Source organism: Canis lupus, chromosome 25 (assembly GCF_048164855.1).
Source record: "Canis lupus baileyi chromosome 25, mCanLup2.hap1, whole genome shotgun sequence".
NCBI lineage: Eukaryota > Metazoa > Chordata > Mammalia > Carnivora > Canidae > Canis > Canis lupus.
Window position 1 is genome coordinate 44,980,046 of NC_132862.1, and position 26,083 is coordinate 45,006,128.

The window sequence follows — 26,083 nt, forward strand, 5'->3', positions numbered from 1 at the left end:
TTCTGCCTCCAAAATGGCATTGCGAACTCAGTGTCCTCTTTTCCATTAATAAGGCTACTGCTTCATCATCTCCAGTTCAGATGGCCGAAAGAGCATTTCTCATACTTCCCCTGATCTAGACATTGTTTTGTTGGTTGCTTGGCTTTCTAAAATCAAATCCCATCAGTCTCTTTTTGGAAATCCTCAGCTTGGCCTCTGTGGTCTCCCTCCCAAACACCTCTCCAGCATCCCCTTCTTTCTCTCCTTTATTGCTACTGTCAGTATTAAATGTTTGGTCAATGGAATTACCAAACATAGATATGTAGTTTTTACTGTATCTAAATAGGATGAAATTAGGGACAAGCTATAAACTCTTCCATCATAGAATTTTAAAATGTGAGTGACTCCTTGGGACCATCTAGCTTAATGGTTCTCAACCATAGTTACAGATTAGAACCACCTGGGGAGCTTTAAAAACTACCCAGCTTCCAGAGAATCAGATTTAGTTGGAGTTGGAGCCTAGGTACTGGTGAGGGCTTATGGGTTTTTTTAAGCTTCCCCCCAGTAATTTTATGTACAGCCAGGTTTGAGAATCACTGACATAAATCCCTAACCAAGAAACCAAAGCAATATTATATGGACCATGGCCAAGCTTCCAAGGGGCCATGTGCTGCATGAACTTACATATAGAGATGTGTGTATGTGTGGGTATGCTCATTTTTTTCTGAACAAAGGAAGTAACCATTCATGAGATTCTCAAAATGTTCTATAATGCCATAAAAGCAAAGAACCTCTGATCCAGATTTACCCATTATACTTTATAGATAGGTAGCACCTGGGCAAGAGACTGGACTGGGGGGAGAAAACCAAGTTTGGCTCTGCCACTATGTGGTAACAATCAAGTTACTCAACCTCTGTGGTCCTTAGTTTTCTCATCCTCAAAATCAGGGTAACATCTGCTTTTCAGGATTATTTAAAGAATTAAAGAGAAGACATGAGAAATGTCTAGTACAATAACAAGCATGGATGAGGTTTCATTAATGGTAAACATTAGTAGTCCTACTACTACCATCACTACAAATAATGCTCTTAATTTGTACAATACAATTTTGAATAATGTCATTATTATAAAATAAAAATACACATTAATACCAGATGCATTTATATGGTATTTTATCAATCCCCACAACAACCCTGTGAGCTTGGCCCTATTCCTATTTTTTATAAATGGAAGAACCAAAGCTTAGAAGGGTCGGGGCCACACACACCCAAAACCACATAAGTAAGCAGAGCCCAGTTAACCTGACAGGAAGCTTATCTCCTCGCCACCAGATTGCACCGCTCTGCTAAGGCCAGGTCCATTAAGGGGAGAAAGGAAACCATGATGGTGCCTTTCAGATTGGAAAAACACTGAATTTCACAGCCACCTCTGCCTCCTTCTTTCCTTCTCTCCTTGCTCCTTTTCCAGCCGCTACTGGCGCCGGTGGAATCGGTTCTGCAGAAGAAAGTGTCGTGCTGCAGTCAAGTCTAATGTCTTCTACTGGCTTGTGATCTTCCTGGTGTTCCTCAACACACTCACCATCGCCTCAGAACACTACAATCAGCCCCACTGGCTCACAGAGGTCCAAGGTGAGAGGCTATCCCTGGCACTATCCTGCTTTACTCTTGCTAACTCATCCCTGAATCCTAGGGAGGAAATAGTCACAGGCACAAAGTTGATGGGAACACCGCCAGTGGCTGTGACTCTTTGTAGGCACCATGCTGGGGACACGAAGGGCCTGACAGCTTGCCAGCCCCATAGTAAAATGCACAACTTCATTGTAAACCGATGTGTCTCATCTGGCTGGACCCACACAGTCTGCCTGTCCCAACAGTCACTGCTGGTGACAAGAACACATGCTGCCTCTCATTTGGCCATCTCGGGCCCTTGGCTGCCAACTTCCCAGATTGGATTTTCAGTACTTCAGGCCTTACTATATAGCCTTCAGGTAGGCCTGCCAGAACACGTGTGGATGAGGTGAGCAAAAAGCCAGGAAAGAGGACTGTCATGGCCTGAGCATGAGGAGCTGTTCTCGATGGGCTGTTAATACCCACCACCCTCCCCTGGACCCCTAGCCAGTGCCTCAGCTCCACTCCCAGGGAGTCAAGCAGATCCGGGTGCTGGTGGGCCTCCCAGTGTAGAGGATGAATTACTAAGGGCCTGGCTCCCCCTTTTGGCTGATTGATTTGGGCAGATTACTCACCTCTCAGAACCTCACTCCTCATCTCTGAAAAAGTGGCTGGGAAGAATAAAGATCAGCACACAAACCCTTGATGTGTAGTAGATCATGTTTACTGTGATTATAACTAGATACCCCTTTCCTGTCAGTTTGGCCCCAATTGTTCTGTTCTGGCAACAACACAGGGGAGAGGTGTCCTGGCTGGAAAGGGAGATGGTGATAATTACTGTTTCCTTTCTCCTCCTCTGTGCCTCCCTCCTCTCACTCCCATGTTGGGATCCTGCCCCCTTGCCTGAACCCACCAGACACGGCCAACAAGGCACTACTGGCCCTTTTTACGGCAGAGATGCTGCTGAAGATGTATAGCCTGGGCCTGCAGGCCTACTTTGTGTCCCTCTTCAACCGCTTCGACTGCTTCATCGTGTGTGGGGGCATCCTGGAGACCATCCTGGTGGAGACCAAGATCATGTCTCCCTTGGGCATCTCTGTGCTGAGATGTGTCCGGCTCCTACGGATATTTAAAATCACAAGGTATTTGGTTTTCATGTCCCTTGGGAACTGGGACTCGGGGAGAAGTTCTTCCAGAAGGCAAGAAAGGCAGAAAGGCCTGGGTGGGAGAGTAGCTGTTATTTCTTAAAAGGTCTATTCTTGTCTCATATATGATGGAGGGGAATTTTTCTTCATTTAGATGGCATATCATTTAGAAATTCCTTTGGCTGCTAATACCAGAGATAACTCAGTGGCATAAGCAAACTCGGGATTTGTTATATAAACGAAGTGCAGAGGTGGGAAACCCAGGTAGCTTCAAGAAGTCATCAGGGACCCAGTCCCCTTCTGTCCTTTGCTTTGACAGCCTTAGGGCTGCCCTCCACTTCCAGGGTTATTAGGTGGCTTCCAGAGATTGAGCCGTCATGTTTGAAAGCAGGGAGAAGGCAGAGAGAAAAGAAAGGGTGAGGGACCCAAAGGGGCACCCACCCTGGCTAAGTCAGCCCCTTTCAGAGCTCTTGCAGAGATTTCTCCAAAGGTTCTGTTCTTGTGGCCATCCCAGCTATTAGAGAGAATGAACAATGTGGTCCTTTTGCTGTGCATGTGCCGCCGAAAATGCAGTCAGGATTCCTTAACTGGAGAAAGATGATGGCTATTGTGCCACAGATGGCTCTCACCCCTCCTTCTACACGTTCACCTCCTCTCCATCTGCCTGTACATCCCCCCACCCAAAGACTGTAGCCTCCCCCACTCCCCAGGTCAAGCCATGATTCTCATGAAGAGGACAGGCACAGGCGGGGGTATGGGGGTGGGCAGCATGCTCCAGGACAGTAATTTTCAACTATGTTGAGACCCATTTGGGGTGGTGAAATCAATTGATTGGATCACAACCATCATTTTTCATCAGCTTTATTGAGATATAACTCACATATGTTGAGTATGTAATCCACCCCTTTAAAGTGTACAGTTCAGTTTTTTTCTATATATTCACAGAGTTTTGCAACCATTACCACAATTTAGTTTTAGAACATTTTCATCACCCCAAAAGAAACCCATACCCACTCATCAATTACCCCACCTTCCTTCCAAGTGGCAACTACTAATTTATTTTCTATCTCTATAGATTTGCTTATTCTTGGCAATTCCTATCAATGAAATCATGCAGTATGTGATGTTTTATGACTGGGCTTCTTTCACTTAGTATATTGATTTCATGATTCATCCATGTTATGGCATGTGTCAGTACTTTATTCCTGTTTATGGCTTAATAATATTCCATTGTATGGATATACATTGAATTTGTTTATTCATTCATCAGTTGATGGACATCTGGTTTATCTTACCTTTTGGCTACTATGAATAATGCTGCTATGAACATCCATATTCAAGTTTTTGTACTGTTGTACATTTTCATTTCTCTTGGATATATACCTAAGAATGGAATCTCTAAATCATTTGATAACTCTACATTTAAGATTTTGAGGAATTGTTTTCCAAATTGTTTTTTGAAGAGACTATACCATTTTGCATTCTCACTAGTAATGTATACAGGCTCCAATTTCTTCACATTCTCATTTTGCATGAAAGAATGAAATAGAATAGGAAAATATCAGAAGGCCTCACATGGTCATAAGCATTGTTTCAGAAAAATCTTTGGGACATATGTCTCAGTTGCAGCATAATAGGTATTTCTCACTATGGGTTGTGGTCAACCTTGAAGGGACATGTTAGAAACATGTGGTAGAGAGGGGGCTCAAACTCTACTCCCCAGAGGTACAAGCTTCCTCTATAAGAGTCTCTGCTTTGGGAGCCCAGCTGGTAATAGGGACACTGAAACCATCAATTCGATTGTGTTGGGGATAAAAGAGGATGGGGTTGGTACCTTTCATTCAAAGACCCAGAAGTAACCACACCCTGCTCAGTGTATTCTGAATTCAGCTGTGTGAGTGTCAGGGCTTGCAAAGCCACCCTTAGTTTGCTGTTCTGTTCTTGGCTCTCTCAGTGATGCCCCAGCATATACTCATTCCTGTGGTATTGTCAAGGGTCAGGGGTCAGTGACCCAGGGACACTGAACAGTCAGAGGGTTTATTATTAATCTAATTATTATCATTGTTGTTATTTGGAGGAAGGAGAGTAGAGGCTCTGAGAGCCGCTGAAAGAAAATCTAAGACAGAATAAAAATGAGCTGGCAAATGTTGGGATGGGAAGAATACATGCTATGGCAAGTCAGGAACAGGAGAGAGTCCCTGGGGAAGAAGGTTTAATGTTACAGGATGGATTCCAAGAACATGCAGAATTTAACCCCATGTGTTTAACACTTCTCACCCTAGAAAAAGCTCTTTCTGAATGCCCTGAATATCGTGACATTACAGAAAACCCTTAGTTTGTAGTAAAAGTAGTAGAAATATAATAACAATTATTATTAACATGCATCAGGACTTTATCATCTGTAAGACAGGGTCAGAGCAGGGCACTATTATCATTATTCCTATTTTACAGATGAGGAAACTGTGATTTAGAGACTTAAGTCACTTTCCCAGGCCACAGAAACTGCTCAGGGGTGAAGCTGGGATTAAATAGCAGATCTGTCTGACATCAGGTTCTGTGCTCCTAACCATGACCGTGAACTGTGGAGTTGACTGCTAAACTGTCTTGCCATCTTCGTCCCAGAGACACGACTTAAAGAATTTTTACAAGTTGGTTCTTGATGTTAGGTCTTCTCTGATTCTGCTTGCTCCTCCTTGGGTCTCGTGAAAGCTATTTTTCACTTGCAGTTTTCAGTGCCCCCTAAAGAATTCTCAAAAGTCTGTGTGTTTGGGAATTTGTTTTTGCTTTCGTTTTTTAGATTCCTATAGAAAAGAATTCTTGTTCTTAGATATTGTCATAGCATCTTGAAGAGATTTGACAGTCATTCTACTTCTAATCAATAATTTATCTATATCTAAGCTGAAACTATTGCCAAGAAGTCATTTTTTAAAATCTGTCTTTGCAGAGAGTGTCCTATAGTTCCTCCACAAGAAAGATTGGTGGTATTTTCAGGTCTCTATAAAGTCTATAAACAGAATAATTTAATTATCTAATTGGAAGTTCCTTTGGCAAAGGCCATCATCTTCCTGTTTGAAAGCCTCTGACCCCTCTGGGAGCTTTTAGAAAACAACATAGAGTCTATAACTATGTGGGGAATCCCATGCCCCTCTGAACCTTGTCTCAAATATACTCTAGTAACCAAGACAATACCTAAGATATGGGCTGGGAGTAGATATCATGGTCCCTCAAGATGGGTTATCTGTGCATGGTCCTGCCATCAAGAAAGCATATTTCTCTCTCTTCTTTTTAAACCTTTTGGAGAATATTTTGTGATATCTCAATATTTGTATATTAAGAAGCATTTTTTACAATGCATTCTGAACCAGTGATTTTGATTCTCAAACTTAGTTGGACTCATTAAGAGAACTCATGAAGGACCCACACTACTAGAGATTTTGACCAGCAACTTCCAGAGAGTTCCATGCTGGTAGTTCAATGACTTCACCTTGAGAACCCTTGCTAATTTCCTGCTGCTGTCCTTTGTCCTCTTCCCTGCCTTAAAATAGGGACTTTCATATATCATTGGAAATCTTGATTCTTTCATCTACACTCTACACTGTAGCCCCTAACCATGTTAAGATTGTACTTTTTGAGAATTCTTGACTGGAGAAACATATAATGATAAAGAGCTACTAGGAATTCAGCAAAGCTTTTAAATTATTTTAATTTTATTAATTCCTATACACCTGTGCACATTTGAAAAGTAGTATTTTATACACAAGACAGGCTATTTATTTAGAATGCTGTAATGCTTGGTGTATATATGGATTCATGTATCCCTTCCTATAATTCCAAGTTTCCCTTTCCTCACCTCACCATAGGTCCTGACCTGTGGTCTGAGTTTGGAATACTAACCTAGACCTAGAGTCTTCCACCATGATGTCAAAACACAATAGTATGTCCAGAGCAGTTGAACAGTGTGTAGCAAGTATTTTGTTATTATAGGAGCTGCAATACCAAAGTTTTTGAACAGTTTCTTTTCCAAAAAAATAAATAAATACAAGTAAATTCAATATTGTTCCTGTGACACCCTCACCTTTGGCCATTGGCATTCCCAAATGCTTTTATGAACGAGCAAGAATGGTCTGGACTTCCCACTCTTTACGCTCCCTGAAGTCTTCAGTATATTACAAATATGAATATGATATGTGATGAAAGTGAATAATTAGCATGCTTATTTTTTTTTAGTGTTTTGTCAAAATCTGAGAATGCTTTCAAGAGTATACTATGTGAAATTTTGGAAAAAGTGTGCTTAGCAACAGCCATCTTCCTGTTTATGTTTTTGCCTTAGTTGCTGATAGAGGCCTCCGTGTCAACGAGGTATTAGATTTCTATTCATTAAATAACATGTATCAAATGTGTATGTATTATGATTCAGAGGAGATATAAGGACATTTTAATGTTTAATTCTTATCACCTAGAAACTCAGAATCTAACCATGACAATAAAGTGTATACATTCATCTATAAAAAAAAAAAAAAAGAGTATACTATGTGTATGAATGCCACCTATCCTATGTCTCATTAAAAAAAAAAAAAAAGGAAGACTGGGAACCTTGTACTCTACTGTAAATCAGTCAATTCCTAAGTGTTGATAATATTAGGAGTGATAAATTATGGAATAGAGAAGGCATGATTCCTGCCTCAGTGAGAACAGAGAGGCATCCACATTGCCAAAATCTTTGTCATCTTTGGGTACGTTACCCATGACATTGGGCCTTCCAGCCACATCATAGGTTGAGTTCTTTCTCCTGATTTGAGGTTTGGGAGCTCTTGAATGCTACCAGTTTTTAATATCAAGTATGTATACATTCTGTGGAGAGGAAGAAAGACCTCAGACTAAATTTGGATGTGATTCCAATCTACTAATCACATCTCATTTTTTATACAGTTGGTTTTTAAATGCACTAAAATCCCCCCAGCCCTTGCTTTCTCTCTCTTAAACCTTAAATCCCTTTCTTTCTCCTACTGCTCCTCCCCTGTGGCTCTCTTCCCAGGCCCTGAAATGTGAGTTTGGGCTGACTCAGCACAGACAGATTTACTGGTGAATCACGATCACATATGGGCTTCATAGAGCCCCAAGGTGAGAGCCTTTTACAAATTCCCCAGGCTCTAAATGTCTCCATTTCAATTGCCAGTCTGGCCATGAGCATCTGATCCAATCCTACACCACCCCCATCCTCCCCACTCTAGCCCTCTAAGGGCACCATGAAGGTTCTGAGCTCCTTAAAGACCATTATTAAAGAGATATGTTTAGCATCTCCCAGTTTCCAGGTCAGGGTCTATGGAGAAGGCAGCTCAGACTCAAGAGCCTGCTTACTGACGTTAGCATGAAGGGTGGTTATTCTCTGGGATGGTGACTAGCTCGTATCATCTACTGGGGATTAAGAAGACACAGGTGAGGATGACTTGAATGTGCTCCTTTCTTAACCCTGACACATTTGATACAGGGGCTCACTAGCAGAACTGAGTAGCTCTGCGGTCCAGGAGCTCACAGGAGGTCAAGACCAGACAGCCTTGCCAGCATGACCAGGTTACATTACCCCAGGAGGTTCCTTTCTCAATGTGGCCAAGACCTCTGATACAAACAGAGAAGACAAGACCTTTGAACTTGTTATCCAAGGCAGGGTTTGACTCTAAAGTAAAACACATAAAATGTGCATTCTCTTAGGATGGAAAGAGCAGAAGTAGGTATCAGCAGGAAGTAAATTGATAGATTTGGCCTTGTGCCCCTGGCTATTCCAGACCCTATTATAAAATTCTGTTTGGCTCTTCCTGGATGAGCATATGCCTAATTCAGCCTCCCATCACACTAATTCCTCCAGGATCTATTGTGCCTTACAGAACCAGGGGCCAACTTTACTGAAGGACTAGTCCTTGTACACCAACCTCATATGTCTCTGTGGCTGGCACAGGGAGAGGTGAGGGCAAGGCTGAGCTTCCTCCCTGAATGAGCCTACTGTGCTTCCCCCAAGTATCTCATATGACCTGCATTCTTCCACCCTCCCTCAGGAATGATGTGCAGAAGCCTCATACCACATAGATTCACCACATGAAATTTGCTTTATAAATACTCTACCAACAATAGATCACTGCCACCAACACTGAAAGGAATTTTGTTGGGGTGGGGGGTGGTTTATCCCTCAGGAGGAGAAGAGATGGGACAGGTATAAATTTAGTTATGAACTTCTTTAGAACAGAAAGGAAGTAGGCTGAAGCATTTACAAAGCACCCTAAAGCTATTGGTACTGTTGTTTTGAAGATCTTTTATTTATAGCAGGCTCAATGATCTGCTCCATACCTAGACTGTAAAGGACCCAGCCCTGAGCTATTTGAAGCAAAGGTTCACAGGATGAAAATTCCAGTTCAAGCAAGGCTTAGGTCACTTTCTGTCATTGAGGATGAGGGAGAAAGAAGTCCATAGGGCCCAAACAGACTTAGAGCAGAAAGAATGATAGAGATACAGGATGCCTGAGCAGGCGATGGTCACTTAAGCCAAGAGAGGCAGAGGGAAAAGGTAACCAAAGTGAAGCCATAGCCAACAAGTGAGGGATTTTAGGTAACAAAGAAATAGCTTGGGTAAGAAAACCCTCACATGCTCTCTACTTTTTAGAGGGAACAGTGGGCCGAGTTGGATAGGGGATGGGGAGAGCAAAGACCTCTTTGGAGAGAATGATTCAGAGCCACAGGAGAATTGAAAAGTTGATCTCAAGGATGACCATGGCCAGTGAAGTGTCAGAGAGTGGTGGGATAGGGGGAGGGGAGTCTCAAAAGCTGAGTATATACATATAGGGCTGCGAATCCCCAAATATAGAATGGAGACTTCTGTAGATGTGGATGCATGTGTGCACTGAAGACAATATATTTTGTTTTCCTGTTTCTCTATGAGGCCTAAGACATTACTGTTCTGCTGCTGCTCACTTTTCTCCAAAGCTCTTTTTTTTTTTTTTTTTTGTGAGTGTGCTTCATGGTTTTAATTGATTAGGATAAAAGCCTCAGTTGATTGCTAATATGTGGTTAACCCTTTTAGTTTTTATGTCTAGAAGCTAATATATCTAAAAAGGAGAGTGATTCTGGGACCTGAGGCATCATCTGATCTTCACGCCATAACAGTAACAGCCACCAACAATCAGATTGACGTTATGGAGGAGAGTGCTTCAGGACCTGCAGGGCTGCCAACATTTCATTTAAATGCTATTTCATGTCACCCTGTTCAGAGGCTGCCACCTGTCACCTACAAATATCATCGATATCAGTGGTAATGAGGCCCCTAACTCTATCTCCTGCTATCAGCCAAGGCATGTCAGGCTCCAAATTCCAGCTCTTCTTTGAACCCTAATAATGCTCTTTGCCACAACATCAATACAACAATCCCTTTGTCTCAGTCCTTTAGAGAGCACATAAAACATCTCCAAGCATGTGCACATTAGGGATGGATACCGTCTGTTCAACAAGCTGTATACCTCTTATAATGCTAGGCCACTGGCACCAGCTTTCCTACCTTAATTCTGCTTCAAAGGAACAAAAAGTACAGGTGTCAAGCCAGCCACAGAGCAACATCCACCTTGCCCCAATTAACATGAGAAGTTGAAGGAAACAGAGTAAACAGCCATTTGTTTGTCTTCCCTGTGTCTTAACTGTGTGACTGGTCTCAATGCAGTATCTTTTCCGCCTGGGTGTTTTTCACCCAGGGAGGAGGAAGGCTGATGTCTGTGCACCTGGGTGCAGTCTGTCTCTTCAAGACTAGTTTAAGGCCTCAAACCCACAGGCATTGGTTTTGAGCCACCAGGATGGGAGTTCTTCCACAAGGGAAACACATGTTCACAGAGCTCTTGGGGAAATCCTAGCACAAGGGTCTCAAAGCCAGAACAACCATGTTTTCTGTAGGGTAACTGATACATGATCACTTTTTTTGTTGTGAAAGTTTAATTGACATATAACATATTAGTTTCAGGTGTTCATAATGATTCCATATTTGTGTACATTACACAATGGTCACCACAAAAAAATCTCGTTAACATCTGTCACCATATATAATTCCAAATTTGTGTGTGTGTGTCTGAGATGAGTACTTTTAGAATTTACTCTTGGCAGCTTTCAAATATGCAATACAGTATTATTAACTATAGTCATCATGCTGTACATGACATCCCAGGACTTATTTATAACTGCATGTTTGTACCTTTTGACCCCCTTCACCCATTTTGTACACATCCCCAACCCCCCCATCTCTGGCAACCATCTATCTATTCCCTTGATACATAATAGTTTGACTTAGGCAGTGTTACAGTCAGGAACCTCAAAAACTCTGCCTGTGAATTTAAAGAAGCTATAGGAAAAGAAATGGTATGGAAGAGGTGCAAATAGCCACTCCTTGCTTTCAGGCAAAGTATGTTTGACTTAAGTATGTGTGTGAGAGGTCCCACCACCAACCCACCCCTGCTCTCACCACACACATACGCACAGGAGTGTCTGAGTAACCCATGTCCCCTTGTTTTTCCCTCCAGTAAGTATAAATATGTCATATTCATAGAAAGATTCATTCACTCAACAAAATATTCATTAATCACCTCCTTTACTAGGCACTGTTGTAAGCACTGAGAGTATGAACAAAGTAGGTGAACTCCCTTCTCCTGTGGGCCTTATATTCTGGAGGCAAGTGGTGATGAGTATATTAAAAGCAGGAATGGGGATAGAATTGGTCAGGGAGGACCCCCTGTGGTGAGGGGACATTTGAGCAGAGCCCTGCAGGGACTGAAGAAGCAAGCCACACACAGTTCTGGAGGAGACTTCTGCAGACAGCAGAAAGACAGGCACCAGGGCAGGAGTATGCATGGAGGCTGAGGGGACAGCCCAGGACCACTGAGCTAGAGCTAAAGAGTAGGGAGATGGGAGGGGATATGGTCATTGAGGCAGTAAAGGCTGATCCTGCATGGTCTAACAGGACTTGAAGTTGTGTTAAGACTTGATGTGACTTACAGTTATTTTTTTTTTATTTTTTTAAGATTATTTATTTATTTATTCATGAGAGAGAGAGAGAGAGAGACAGAGAGACAGAGGCAGAGGGAGAAGCAGGCTCCATGCAGGGAGCCCGACGTTGGACTCAATCCCTGGTCTCCAGGATCATGCCCTGGGCTGAAGGCAGCACTAAACCGCTGAGCCACCCGGGCTGCCCTGACTTACAGTTTATAAGGGCCTCCTGCTGCAGGGGTATGGAGTACATAGATGGTTATTTACTTCCCATCACATGGCGTGTCAGGAAGTATGTAATATAAGTTTGTCTTGTTTTTGGTGATTCTAAGTGTAGAGACTTGGTTAAGGGAGTGTCTGCCAGATTTCTCCACTGTTAAGGTACTCTTTCTCTTTGTGATTAATAAGTAATCTATGGAGTCATACTTTGAGAGTGTATGAATACCCTACTCGCCAATGATGTTTCACCTTATGGTTTTAGTGTCTGTGATAATCTTTACCTGAATTAGTTGCTGCTGCAAAAGGGTGATCTTTCATTCATTCATTCATTCATTCATTCATATTATTCATTTGATATATTCTGTAAAGGAAGACTCTCCCTCCTTTTTTAAGTATCAGTGGATTTAGATGGTTTTTTCAATGTGTTATAATTCATTGCTAATAAGTTAAAAAAAAAAAAAAAAAGCATGGTGCATTTAAGGGCCTTTCACCTGAAATGTGTGTAACATGGAGAAAGTCTGCATGGAGCAAATGTCGAAGCAGGGTAGTCCATCAAGTGGCAGAAATCCAGCTAGAAGATTGCTGGCTCAGCTGGTGACAGAGTAGTGGGAAATGACCAGACTCAGGCTTCACCTGTTGATGTGGGGGGCGAAAGATACATGAAGGGTGACTGCAAGGGTTATGTCTTGAGCCAGAAACTACAATTGTCACTTATTAAGTGATAAGATGGGGTAAGAGTTCTATCCTTCCACAAATCTCATGTTCTGAGCCCACCACTGGTTGACCAAGAGAAACACAGACTTTCCCTGGATATCTTGAGAGACATGGGGAAGCATAAGAAGAGTCCTCACTTTTAATCAAATCCTCCACCCCACTGCCAACCCCTCCGACCATTAGAGCCCTCACCCCTGCTCCACTGCCAGCCCCTCTTGGTACTCACTATCTGCCATCTGTCATGCTCCGCATTTCCAAAGAGCTCTCTTCCATTGGTGACTCATTTTGTTTCTCTACCATGGCCTCCATATTCCCAAGAACCCCTGGTGTTCTGAGGATCTCCTCCCACATCCCCTTCCCTCTCTGCCTCCTGGCTGCTCCACCCCACTAAACCTCTGTCCAGTCTGGGGCCTCCCTGTCTGCCCCCCTATAGGGTCCCTGTGGCTGTCAGACACCTCTGAACCTCAGTCGTGAGCCTGGTTTGAGTTATCTCCCTCATGTCCATACACCTCATGAAAATTAAGGCTTCCAACTTCTATGGCCATAAAAACTTTTCCAGAATATTCCATGACAGTTGAACACAGAGAAGATCTCTAGAGGGTTCTGTGACCTTAACCCATGTGCTGACCCTCTCCCCTCTGATAGAACTGGAAATTCTCATTATAAATATGCCCTAGGGATCCCTGGGTGGCGCAGCGGTTTGGCGCCTGCCTTTGGCCCAGGGCGCGATCCTGGAGACCCGGGATCGAATCCCACATCGGGCTCCCAGTGCATGAAGCCTGCTTCTCCCTCTGCCTGTGTCTCTGCCTCTCTCTCTCTCTGTGACTATGATAAATAAATAAACAAAAATTTTAAATAAATAAATAAATAAATAAATATGCCCTAAAGTTATTGATTCCTAAATACCAGCCTACTGACAAGTGTTGGAGAGGTTGCATGAAAATTACTCAAACCCCAATGCCAAAGATTATAATTTCATAGTTGTAAAGTGAGGCCTGGCAATCAGTATTTAGAATATGATCAAAATCCTAGGCAGTTTCCTCTCCAGCCAGGGATGCAAACACTGCTTCAAGTATAAGAGGGGCAGGTATTCTAGCCCCAGAGAGGTTCTTTTCTTGCTTTAAGCAGAACAAGTATTACCACCTCTAGCCTATTGAGGCACCAGGCAGTCTATCACACATTACTGGGTGAGGACAAAGATGGAGGGAATGGAAGAATGAAACTTCTGTCCTCAAGAATTCAGAGCCATTGTAAATGGAATTGACTCCTTAATTTCTCTTTCTTCAGTCTCATTGTTAGTGTGTAGAAATGCCACTGACTTCTGGGCATTGATTTTGTATCCTGCCACACTGCCAAATTGCTGTATGAGTTCTAGCAATCTTGGGGTGGAGGCTTTTGGGTTTTCTATGCAGAGTATTATGTCATTGGCCAAAAGGGAGAGTTTGACTTCTTCTTTGCCAATTTGAATGCACCCAAAAGCATAAGATACCTAGGAATAAACCTAGCCAAAGAGGTAAAGGATCTATACCCTAAAAACTATAGAACACTTCTGAAAGAAATTGAGGAAGACACAAATAGATGGAAAAATATTCCATGCTCATGGATTGGCAGAATTAATATTGTGAAAATGTCAGTGTTACCCAGGGCAATTTACACGTTTAATGCAATCCCTATCAAATACTATGGACTTTCTTCAGAGAGTTAGAACAAATTATTTCAAGATTTGTGTGGAATCAGAAAAGACCCCGAATAGCCAGGGGAATTTTAAAAAAGAAAACCATAGCTGGGGGCATCACAATGCCAGATTTCAGGTTGTACTACAAAGCTGTGGTCATCAAGACAGTGTGGTCCTGGCACAAAAAACAGACACATAGATCAATGGAACAGAATAGAGAACCCAGAAGTGGACCCTCAACTTTATGGTCAACTAATATTCGACAAAGGAGGAAAGACTATCCACTGGAAGAAAGACAGTCTCTTCAATAAATGGTGCTGGGAAAATTGGACATCCACATGCAGAAGAATGAAACTAGACCACTCTCTTGCACCATACACAAAGATAAACTCAAAATGGATGAAAGATCTAAATGTGAGACAAGAATCCATCAAAATCCTAGAGGAGAACACAGGCAACACCCTTTTTGAACTCGGCCACAGTAACTTCTTGCAAGATACATCCACGAAGGCAAAAGAAACAAAAGCAAAACTGAGCTATTGGGACTTCATCAAGATAAGAAGCTTTTGCACAGCAAAGGGTACAGTCAACAAAACTAAAAACCTACAGAATGGGAGAAGAGATTTGCAAATGACTTATCAGATAAAGGGCTAGTTTTATAAAGAACTTATTAAACTCAACACCAAAGAAACAAACAACCCAATCATGAAATGGGCAAAAGACATGAACAGAAATCTCACAGAGGAAGACATAGACATGGCCAACACGCACATGAGAAAATGCTCTGCATCACTTGCCATCAGGGAAATACAAATCAAAACCACAATGAGTTACCACCTCACACCAGTGAGAATGGGGAACATTAACAAGGCAGGAAACCACAAATGTTGGAGAGGATGTGGAGAAAAGGGAACCCTCTTACACTGTTGGTGGGAATGTGAACTGGTGCAGCCACTCTGGAAAACTGTATGGAAGTTCCTCAAAGAGTTAAAAATAGATCTGCCCTACGACCCAGCAATTACACTGCTGGGGATTTACCCCAAAGATACAGATGCAATGAAACGCCGGGACACCTGCACCCCGATGTTTCTAGCAGCAATGTCCACAACAGCCAAACTGTGGAAGGAGCCTCGGTGTCCAACGAAAGATGAATGGATAAAGAAGATGTGGTTTATGTATACAATGGAATATTCCTCAGCCATTAGAAATGACAAATACCCCCCATTTGCTTCAACGTGGACGGAACTAGAGGGTATTATGCTGAGTGAAGTAAGTCAATCGGAGAAGGACAAACATTATATGGTCTCATTCATTTGGGGAATATAAATAATAGTGAAAGGGAATAGAGGGGAAGGGAGAAGAAATGGGTAGGAAATATCAGAAAGGGAGACAGAACATGAAGACTCCTAACTCTGGGAAACGAACTAGGGGTGGTGGAAGGGGAGGAGGGCGAGGGGTTGGGTGACTGGGTGGCGGGCATTGAGGGAGGCACTTGATGGGATGAGCACTGGGTGTATGTTGGCAAATTGAACACCAATAAAAAATAAATTTATTATTAAAAAAAAGAACTCAGAGCCTGTCACAAATGAAAAACACTGAAGAGCATTTATAGAACAAATACAAATAAACATATATTAATATTCTGCAAACAGAGGAAGTGTGGCTGGCAGACAAAATAGAGGTAGAGAAAAGTTGAATTCGTGAAGGAGAAAGGAGCATTAAAGACTTCAGGCTGGGAAGAAGTTCGCATTTACATCCAAACGGTTGGCCCATATGCTTCTTTCAACTAATATGGAACTATTCTCTGGAGAGAAGTACCGAGGCTGAGGTGCAGCTGTGAGACTATAATGGGAATGATTTGCATGTCACCCTGTTAAGTGGCAAAAAACAATTCACTGTATATACTAGTAATAAGCTGGGAATGCCTGAAGTGGAGGAGGTAAAGATCGTGACCTGGAAGGCAGACAGGCCAAAGGTGGAGCTAAGAAAGTAAGACTTCTCTGTTGTTGTACCTGCTGCAGTTAGAAGCTGTGTTCCTTTGGCTATGGTGCATTGTGTTTCCTTACACTCACTGACCCAAGACACATCCAGCAGCCATTAGCAGCCCACACCTCTCCCCTATTCCAAGAGGAAGGGATTTTCCCTAGGCTATAATGGAGAACCTCTGTATTTACAGTGGAGAAAGGGTCTGTGATTATAAGGACTAGGGGCTTCCTCTCCAAGGAACCCCACCAATGGCCCACCTCTGCCCGGGAAGACCTCTCTACTTTACTCACAGACTCCCACCCTGTGGGTGAGATGGGTTTCCTGCAACCCAGGATTTCCCAGACTTGCCTGCTTAGCAGAATCATCTTGGATGCTTGTTAAAAATCTAGATTTCTGGGGCCCAAACTACAACTATTGAATCAGAATCTCCAGAAGAGAGGCTTTTTAAAAAAACCAATTCTTTGGACAGCAGGGTAAATCTGGGAAAACTCACTAAGGCTTGTACCTTCTCTTACCCATGGGTGACCAGTTGCTGCCTGGGCTGAGAGCAGCATTCTTGGGAAAAATATAATTTTAATGTGTTTTTCTGTCTAAAGACCAATAGCAATAACAGTAATTACTAACCTTTATCAACTGTGTGCCAGGCACTATAGTAGGGTGTTTTTTTTTAAGAGTAGGAATTATATTTTTTCAGTTTTATTGAGAAATAATTGGCACACATCACTGTATGAACCTAAAGCATACAGCAGGTTTGATTTACATATATTATGAAAAGATTGCCACAATAGGTTTAGTTAACATCCATTGTCTTATATAAATATAATAAAAAGAAAAGGAGAAAATCCTTCTTCTTGATGGAAACTCTTAGGATCTGCTGTTAATATAATGGAGCTGTGATAACTATAGCCATCATACTGTAATTACATCACCATGACCCATTTATCTTCTAACTGGAATTTTGTACCTTTTGACACTCTCATCCAATTCTCCCTCCTCCCACCCCCTGATAACCATGAATCTGATCTCTCCATGAGGTAGGTGGTTTTTTGGTTTTTGGGGGTTTTGCTTTTAGATTCCACATGTAGGGAAATCATGCAGTATTTGTCTTTCTCTGACTTATTTCACTTAGCATAATGTCCTCAAGGTCCATCCATGTTTTCATAAATGGTAGGATTTCCTCATTTTTCATGGATGAATAACATTCCTCTGTGTGTGTGTGTGTGTGTGTGTGTGTTATATACCACAAGTTCTTTGTCCACTCACCCCTTGATAGACACTTGGGTTGGCTATTGTAAATAATACTGCAAAGAACATGGGGAGTGCAGATATCTTTTGGAGTTAGTGTTTTCATTTCCTTTGGGTATATTCCCAGAATTGGGATCACTGGATCATATGGTAGTTAATTTGTAACTCTTTGAGGAACCTCCACAGAGTCTGCACCAATTTTCACTCCCACCAACAGTGCACCAGGGTTCCCCTTTCTCCACATCCTTGCCAACACTTGTTATCTCTTGTCTTTTTGATGATATCCATTCTGATAGGTGTGAGGTGATCATTTTGATTTGCATTTCCCTAATGACTAATGATGTTGAGCACCTTTTCCTGTATTTGATGACCTTTCATATATCTTCTTTAGGAAAGTGTCTATTCAAGTCCTGTGCTTAATTTCTTTTTAAACACCATTCTTTTGTTTAAGATTTTATTTATTTACTTATTTGAGAAAGAGAGAGAGCATGCACATGTGCAATCGTGGGGAGGGAGAGGGACAAGCAGACTCTAGGCTGAGCATGGAGCCTGACACAGGACTCAATATCAGAACCCGGAGATCATGATCTGAGTCGAAATCAAGAATTAGATGCCCAACTGACTAAGCCACCCAGGTGTCCCCTGTGCCAAATTTTGACTTGGATTATTTGGGGTTTTGTTTTTTGATTGTTGTTGTTTTGTTTTGTTTTTGCTGTTGAGTTGTCTGAGTTCTTTCTGTATTTGAATATTAACCCCTTATCGGCTATATGTTTGCAAATATTTTTTCCTGTTCCATAGGTTGTCTTTTCACTTTGTTGATTGTTTCTTTTGCTGACCAGAAGCTTTATAGTTTGATGTAATCCAACTTGTTTATTCTTTATTTTGTTGCTAGGTGGGCTGGGTTTTTGTTTGTTTGTTTGTTTGTTTTTGTTTTTTTGTCTCATGTAATCTTCCCAATAACCTAATTAAGTATGTGCTACTGTTATCACTATTTTCTCAGATGGAGAGGCAAATAGAAAGGAAGTTAAGTGACTTCCCAACTGCAACTAGCAGTTGGCAACTGGCAGAGCTAGGCTGAAACTCAGGCTTCGGACTTCTGAGCTCCGTCTATTCGCCATTACACATTACTATCCTGGGACCTTGAATTAACTAGCTCCACACTCTAATCATGAGCTTACCAGCCCAATCCACACCACTACTACTACTCCACTGAAAGGGGAAAAGAAGGAGTTGTAATTTATCTTAAAATTTCTATTGAATGTGTGAATGAAGAGTGATGTTAAGAAAAGCGTAGAGAAAGGACACTAATCTCCCTCATGTTGGTCCCCAGATACTGGAACTCCTTAAGCAACCTGGTGGCATCCTTGCTGAATTCTGTGCGTTCCATCGCCTCCCTGCTGCTACTCCTCTTTCTCTTCATCATCATCTTCTCCCTCCTGGGGATGCAGCTCTTTGGAGGAAAGTTCAACTTTGATGAAATGCAGACTCGGAGGAGCACATTTGATAACTTTCCGCAGTCCCTCCTCACCGTGTTTCAGGTATGGACTCTTCTCTGCTGGGATGTGAGTGGGAGGGTGATTGAGTGGTGGGGTTGGGGCTGGGAGGAGAAAGAGCCTTGAAAGGGTGGTGGGAAGCTTCACCCTTGCACTGGGCAACCAAAGCCAGCCTAGATTAGCCATGGAGGGACCATGCCCAGAAGAGTCTCGAGTTCTTTCCGTAGTTCCTTCTATCCTCAGTCCCCCATGGAATTCCACTGTTAGATGGACCACTGGGGGGAAAAATGTAATTAAATATAGTTTAAAAATTCTTGCTTAACCATAGAACCCTTTATTCAAATAAATTCTATATGAACGCCCGAAGTATAAACAAAGGAAAGCAGACTGCCCTCGTTGGGGGAGGGGAGGGTGATGAAGCTCTCCGTCTTTACTACCCACCATGCTTGCCCCTGGAAAAAATATAACTAGCCCATCAAATTTGCCATTTCATAGATACTTTGATGTAGGGAAAAGCTAAAGTAGCACTTGTTGAAGTTTCAAAGTAGATTGATTTACAAGAAAAATAATATATGGACGTGGCCAAAATCTTAAAGATAGTGCCCAAATGACTAATCTTGGGGAAAGCTGGAACAGCATAGTACTCTCTCAATGACCACATTTGTAAAAGCCATGAGGAAGGCTGATGGCCGCCATCTTGTGCAGTGTATGTGAGTAGAAGCAGATACTTTGACCAGGAAGCCCTTCCAGTAACTTCTCAAATAATATCATGCCAGGGCCCATGCACTTTGTGGAAGGATGGGGTCAAACTTGCCCAGGTGATTAGCTCAGAGCCCCTGGGAGGAGAACTGGGGGCTGAGAGGAGGGAAAGAGATGAAAAAGAGATTTTAGATTTTTGTTAAGACAGTGGGGCAGGGCAGGGGAGTTTTGGGGTTTGCTGTTGGTCTAACGCTGTGTCCCTTATTGGTGGGAATGTGTCATTCAGATCCTGACCGGGGAGGACTGGAATTCGGTGATGTATGATGGGATCATGGCTTATGGCGGCCCCTCTTTTCCAGGGATGTTAGTCTGTATTTACTTCATCATCCTCTTCATCTGTGGAAACTGTATCCTTTGCTCCTGCCTCCCCGTCCCTGCTGCCCCACCCTCCCTCAGCCTACAGCCAAATACGTGTGCCCAGCAGGTCCTGACTCAGGGCTGAAAAGTGTGGCTGCCTGCCCACAGGGCCCCCAGGCAAGCAGGGGAAAGGTGTGCTCTGGGGAGAAAATGTGTCCTGTCCCAGAACCACCTTAGCCATGGAGGTGGGTCTTGGTGGAAGCCTGGAGCTTTGGCATAGGTCGGGATAGAAGTTCATCTTCCTGAACCAGTTTGGGATGCAGTGTCGCCCAACTCCAAGAGGTGTGTTCTCGGTTATAGTCTAGGTGAACAACGCCCTCTGGTGTCGTGCATATACAGCTACTCACATAGATTCCAGTGTGAACGCACTTGGAGTTGGGTGCCCTGGCTGCCCTAGGCTGGTGCCACTGGAGGTAAGAAGTACAGTCCAGGGGATCTGAGCCATCATCCTTGAAATGACCTTCATCTCTCCTCCCTATTTTCTGCTCAGTGTCCCTCCCTCCGAAGCTGCTCTCCAGAACTTTAGTCCCAGGCAGAGTTGGACAGGCTTCACCAAGCAGACCTGACAGGTCCTCGCTGATCCAGGCCATGGGCAGGTTTCCACGGTCTCAAGCGCAGGCAGTCTTCTCTCCTCCTGGTCATAACCGTGTGAGGGTCGTGTTCAGAGACAGATGGTAAAGTAGAAGCAGATCTGGCCCAAGATTTGCATTTAAATCATAGCTTAATGTAGTGCTGAGAGCAGGGGCATTGATGTCAGCAGACAGGTTTCACCTTTAACCAGCTGGTGACCTCAGCAGACTAAAAGCTCTTTACCTCAGTGTCTATAAAACAGGGTGATGAACCGTTAGTGACTCCTACTTAATGGGTCATGGTGAGGTTTAATGGGATAATGTATGCAAAGCCCCTGCCACAATGCCAGGGGACCAGGAACAGGTACATACTAGTGTCCTTGGACAAGCCCATCACCTCTGTGGGTTGTGGCTTCCTGATATGTGAAGTGGGGTGACTGTCTGGGGGGCCTAGGGGTGGAAGTTAGACTTAACAAATGTTGAGGCTCCATGCAGCTACACTCCCTTTGCTTCTGCAGTTCTCTGACCTGCAGCGTTTCTATTCAAGGTCGGGGCGGGGGGTGGGGGGGAATAGAAAGAGGCAAATGGTCGCTTCACTTCAAAGTTCCCAAGATTCAGCCAGCTCCAGCTCAATACTCCAAGGGTCTTTGTATGCACTGGCTCACATGAAGAGTTGGCAGAGATTGGGTCACCTCCTCGGTGCCCGGTTTTAAAGAACCGCTCTTAAGAGCATTCTGCATTCTGCTAGGGACGGTGCTGTTTATAATGGCAATTACAACCAGTCATCTCAGTGGAGAAACCAATAACGAAACCTAGCAATTAAAGAGCAAGGCAGGCTCACGGCCTCACTCACTGCCCACTCAAGCCTGCATACTAGCCTGCTCTCAACCCCTTAGAAGACTCCCAGTAGCCAAGAGGGTAATGGGGAAGAGGGACACCCTGGACTGGGAACTCTCACAGTGAGTCACCGTGGAGCTCATTCTGTGGGGAACTCTATCACTGCATGTCCTGCACCTTCCCTGCTCCCTGTGCCCACCAAAAATCCCAAGGCCAAGGGTCATTTTCTTTAAGAATGGACACAAACAGATATCCTACTGAATGTGTTCTTGGCCATTGCTGTGGACAACCTGGCTGATGCTGAGAGCCTCACATCTGCCCAAAAGGAGGAGGAAGAAGAGAAAGAGAGAAAGAAGCTGGCCAGGTAACCCTCTAAGCTTACCCAGGCCCAGGGCCCCAGAGTTCCCAGTTCTGGAATGCCATCCCCTTTAGTGATAAAGAGAAGCTTGGGCGCTAGCCTCTGTCAGCCATCTCAGCTAGAGGGCACTGGGTTTGGGGCTTCCTACAGAAAGTTAGGCCTCTCTCCTAATTCCTTGCCATGGCTCTAATGTATGGTCCATCGTGAGTTACAGTCTCTGTGAAGGTGCTGGATTTCCCCACCCACTTGAGAAGTTGGGGGATTCTTTTTTGAGAAGGGAAATCATGATAGGTGGGGGGAGTGAGGGATAGGGAGAGGAGGAAGGCAGCCACTCAGAGGGGAAATGAAGTTCCAGCTAACTAAGTCCCTTTTGCTGCTTGATAATTTACCTCCAGTGTTCAGAAAGCAAGATAAAGCCCTGCATTGTCTTCTCTTATCTAAATGGGATTATCATAGGTCTCACGTTTCCTGGATATTGGACTGAGTCTCCCAGGAACCAATCCTGAATCAGATCGAGAACCTTTCTCTGATTCAGACAGGGAATGGAGCAGCTAAGAAACAGAAAGAGGTCAGCTGAGTACCAGATAGAGCAAGGTGTGGCCAGGTGGGTCCAACCCAGTGACATCTGTGATTGAGGGCACATGGACATAGGCCCAGGGAATCTGCTCCTACTAGTCCCCAGGAGACCACAGAGTGGTTCATTTCTTCATGTTTCCTATCATTCAGTAAACATCCCTTTAATTTTTCCTCCTGCTGACCGGCCAGGACTGCCAGCCCAGAGAAGAAACAAGAGATAGTGGAGAAGCCAGCAGTGGAGGAAACCAAGGAGGAAAAAATTGAACTGAAATCCATTACAGCTGATGGAGAGTCCCCACCCACCACTAAGGTAAGAAGCCATCTCCTTCCAGGAGCTGGCAGGGCCATTGTTGGGAGAAGGAGGACACAGTCTTCCCAGGTCAGACACCCATGGAAAGGAGGGAAGAAGGAAAGAAAGAGACTTAGTGGAAGAAAGCCTATGAGGAGCACTAGCAATTTGAAGAGAAGGCAGACTGGTTGAGTCTCAATCGTCTATTGATGTCTTAAAGGGTATATGCAAGATAACAAGGATATATTTTTGAGTCAACAGCTCAGCCACTGATTATGATGCAATTCCGAGTCTACTCCAAGCCTCACTAACTAGGGAATGTATCTAACTGGCTTCTTCCTCCTTCTCTCCTTTGGCTGCCTAGATCAACATGGATGACCTCCAGCCCAATGAAAATGAGGATAAGAGTCCCTACCCCAACCCAGAAAATACAGGTACCAATCCCACTGCCTAACCCTGAGGTTAGGAGGTTGGTGGTAGGGATCTAGATTCTAAAGCCACGTGGAAGTAGCTATGTATTAGGGATCAGTGGTTCCAGTTTCCCTCTACAAGCACCTTGCACTGCTAAATGTCTTCTGTATCTGTAGTTAAGCATTACCAATTATCATCTACAGGTTTCCTCATAAAAACAACATAACAGTTAATAAATTGTGTTTAAGCAGTGCCTTTATGCCCTTTGGAAGGTGGGTTCTATAAGCATTTAAGGTTTTATTATATCTTATGCCATAAAATCATTATCTTATATGATTTATTAATATAACATGTTGCAGCATGACACTCACTTAATAATAATAGTAAATCCCGACTCTGTCTTGCCTTTACTCGGATGGCAATACTGAACACAAGGACAGCTGCTACCACAGATGTCCCACTTGTTGCTTTGTGAAATGCTTTCATTTATTATAAAAAGAACTCTTAGCAACTCAGCCTTCTCATCTTCTAATACATAAGTTGGCAGACAGTCTCCTTTGAGAGGGCTTACTGTCAGAGGTCCTCAAGCCTCCCTCCAGAATTCACTTCTCTGCTTCATGAAGCTCCACATCCCATATAAGCCAGAGGTTGCCTTCCTTTCCCTACAACTGCAGCTGTTACTACCAACTTCAAGCCTGCAGTCAACTGCACACAAGCAAGGGACTGTTGTTTTACTGGCATTTTCTTCTCTATGGAGGTGAAGCTATATTTAGGTTGGTAAACACATTAAGTGGCTAAAAACCCTCTACCGGTATTAACAAAGCTAGATTTTCCTTTTGGCCTTCCCTCCACTGGTCCTTTTGGCCTTCCCTTGCCCCGATCTGGAAGGGCACTGGCAGCCATCTTTTCTTTCCCCTGGGAAGCAGGCTCGCTGCAATCATTCCATCCTCACTTACCTCCCACCTCAAGAGAAAGACAATGTGGCTTGCTGGGGATTGGATCAAAGGAAGAGCAGGAAGTGTGTCTGAAGTCTGAAACCTCTTCTGGGTGGAAATTCTTGCGGGATTTCAAAGAAAGAGCTAGACATGCTGACCAAAGTCAATGGGGAATTCTGTCTTGGTCCTGAATCAACAAATTAACTAAAATGACATTTTGGAGATAATTAAGGGAATATTGAATATAGACTGGAAACTAATGGTTTTAAGTAGTTTTTGTTTATTTTGTTACTGCAGTAGTGTGTATGTGTGTGTGCTTTTTAAAGATTTTATTTATTTATTCATGAGAGACACACAGAGAGAGGCAGAGAGATATAGGCAGAGGGATAAGCAGGCTCCCTGCAAGGAGCCTGATGTGGGACTCGATCCCAGGACCTTGGGATCACAACCTGAGCCAAAGGCAGACACTCAACTGCTGAGCCACCCAGGCGCTCCTGCAGTAGTGTTTCTGTAGTTCAATCTTATAAATGTAGCCATGTGTATAGCTAGGGTCTAACATATGTAGAAATTGTTTTAAAATATACTCCAGCAACTCCTGTTGAAGCTGGCTATGGAGATTCACTACACAAGTCTCTGTACTTGTGTGTGTATTTTCAAGGTTTAAAAAGGAAGACAATCAAAACTTTGGGATTGTCCCCTGCATATTTTCAGAACACATGCTTTGAAACTAGAACTCAATCACAAGAAGGAATTTGGAAGAAACTCAAACACATGGAGGTTAAGAACATCCTACTAAAAGATGAATGAGTCAACCATGAAATTAGAGAATAATTAAAAAGATTAATGGAAACTAATGAAAATGAAGATACAACCGTTCAAAATCTTTGGGATACAACAACAGCAGTCCTCAGAGGGAAATACATCACGATATAAGCCTCCCTCAAAAAATTGGAAAAAACTCAAATACACAAGCTAATCTCACACCTAAAGGAATTGGAGAACAGCAAGTAAAGCTTACACCAAACAGAAGAAGAGAGATAATAAAGATTCGAGCAGAGCTCAATGAAATAGAGACCAGAAGAACTGTAAAACAGATCAACAAAATCAGGAGTTGGTTCCTTGAAAGAATTAACAAGACAGATAAACCATTGGCCAGCCTTATTAAAAACAAAAGAGAAAAGACTCTAATTAATAAAATCACGAATGAAAAAGGAGAGATCACAACCAATACCAAAGAAATACAAAAGATTTTAAAAATGTATTATGAACAGCTATATGCCAATAAATTAGGCAATCTAGAAGAAATGGATGCATATCTGTAAAACCATAAATTACCAAAACTGGAACAGAAAGAAATAGAAAACCTGAATGGGCCAATAACCAGGGAGGAAATTGAAGTAGTCATCAAAAACCTCCCAAGACACAAAAGTCCAGGGCCAGATGGCTTCCCAGGGGAATTCTATCAAACGTTTAAAGAAGAAACAATACCTATTCTACTAAAGCTGTTCTGAAGGATATAAAGGGACGGAATGCTTCCAAACTCATTTTATTAGGCCAGCATTACCTTGATCCCAAAACCACACAAAGACGCCACCAAAAAGAACAGCAGACCAATATCCCTGATGAACACAAATGCAAAAATTCTCAACAAGAAACTAGCCAATAGGATCCAACAGTGCATTAAGAAAATTATTCACCACAACCAAGTGGGATTTATCCCCAGGATACAAAGGTGGTTCAACACTCGTAAAACAATCAATGTGATAGATCACATCAATAAGAGAAAAAACAAAACCACATAATCCTCTCAATAGATGCAGAGAAAGCACTTGACAAAATACAGCATCCATTCCTGATCAAAACTCTTCAGAGTGTAGGGATAGAGGGAAAGAGGACAGTCTCTTCAATAAATGATGCTAG

General features: G+C 43.0%; 1 protein-coding gene across 41 annotated transcripts in view; it reads left to right on the top strand.

The window, feature by feature from the left end:
- Positions 1-26,083, top strand: part of CACNA1C (calcium voltage-gated channel subunit alpha1 C) — a 746,185-nt gene that overhangs the window by 596,782 nt on the left and 123,320 nt on the right. For all 41 annotated transcript variants that reach the window (XM_072799571.1, XM_072799575.1, XM_072799573.1 and 38 more), the window contains 7 exons: positions 1,448-1,608; positions 2,504-2,729; positions 18,910-19,117; positions 20,058-20,178; positions 21,844-21,958; positions 22,718-22,838; positions 23,182-23,251. In XM_072799571.1, the coding sequence (XP_072655672.1) occupies positions 1,448-1,608; positions 2,504-2,729; positions 18,910-19,117; positions 20,058-20,178; positions 21,844-21,958; positions 22,718-22,838; positions 23,182-23,251 (1,022 nt within the window). The remainder of the gene's footprint in view (positions 1-1,447; positions 1,609-2,503; positions 2,730-18,909; positions 19,118-20,057; positions 20,179-21,843; positions 21,959-22,717; positions 22,839-23,181; positions 23,252-26,083) is intronic.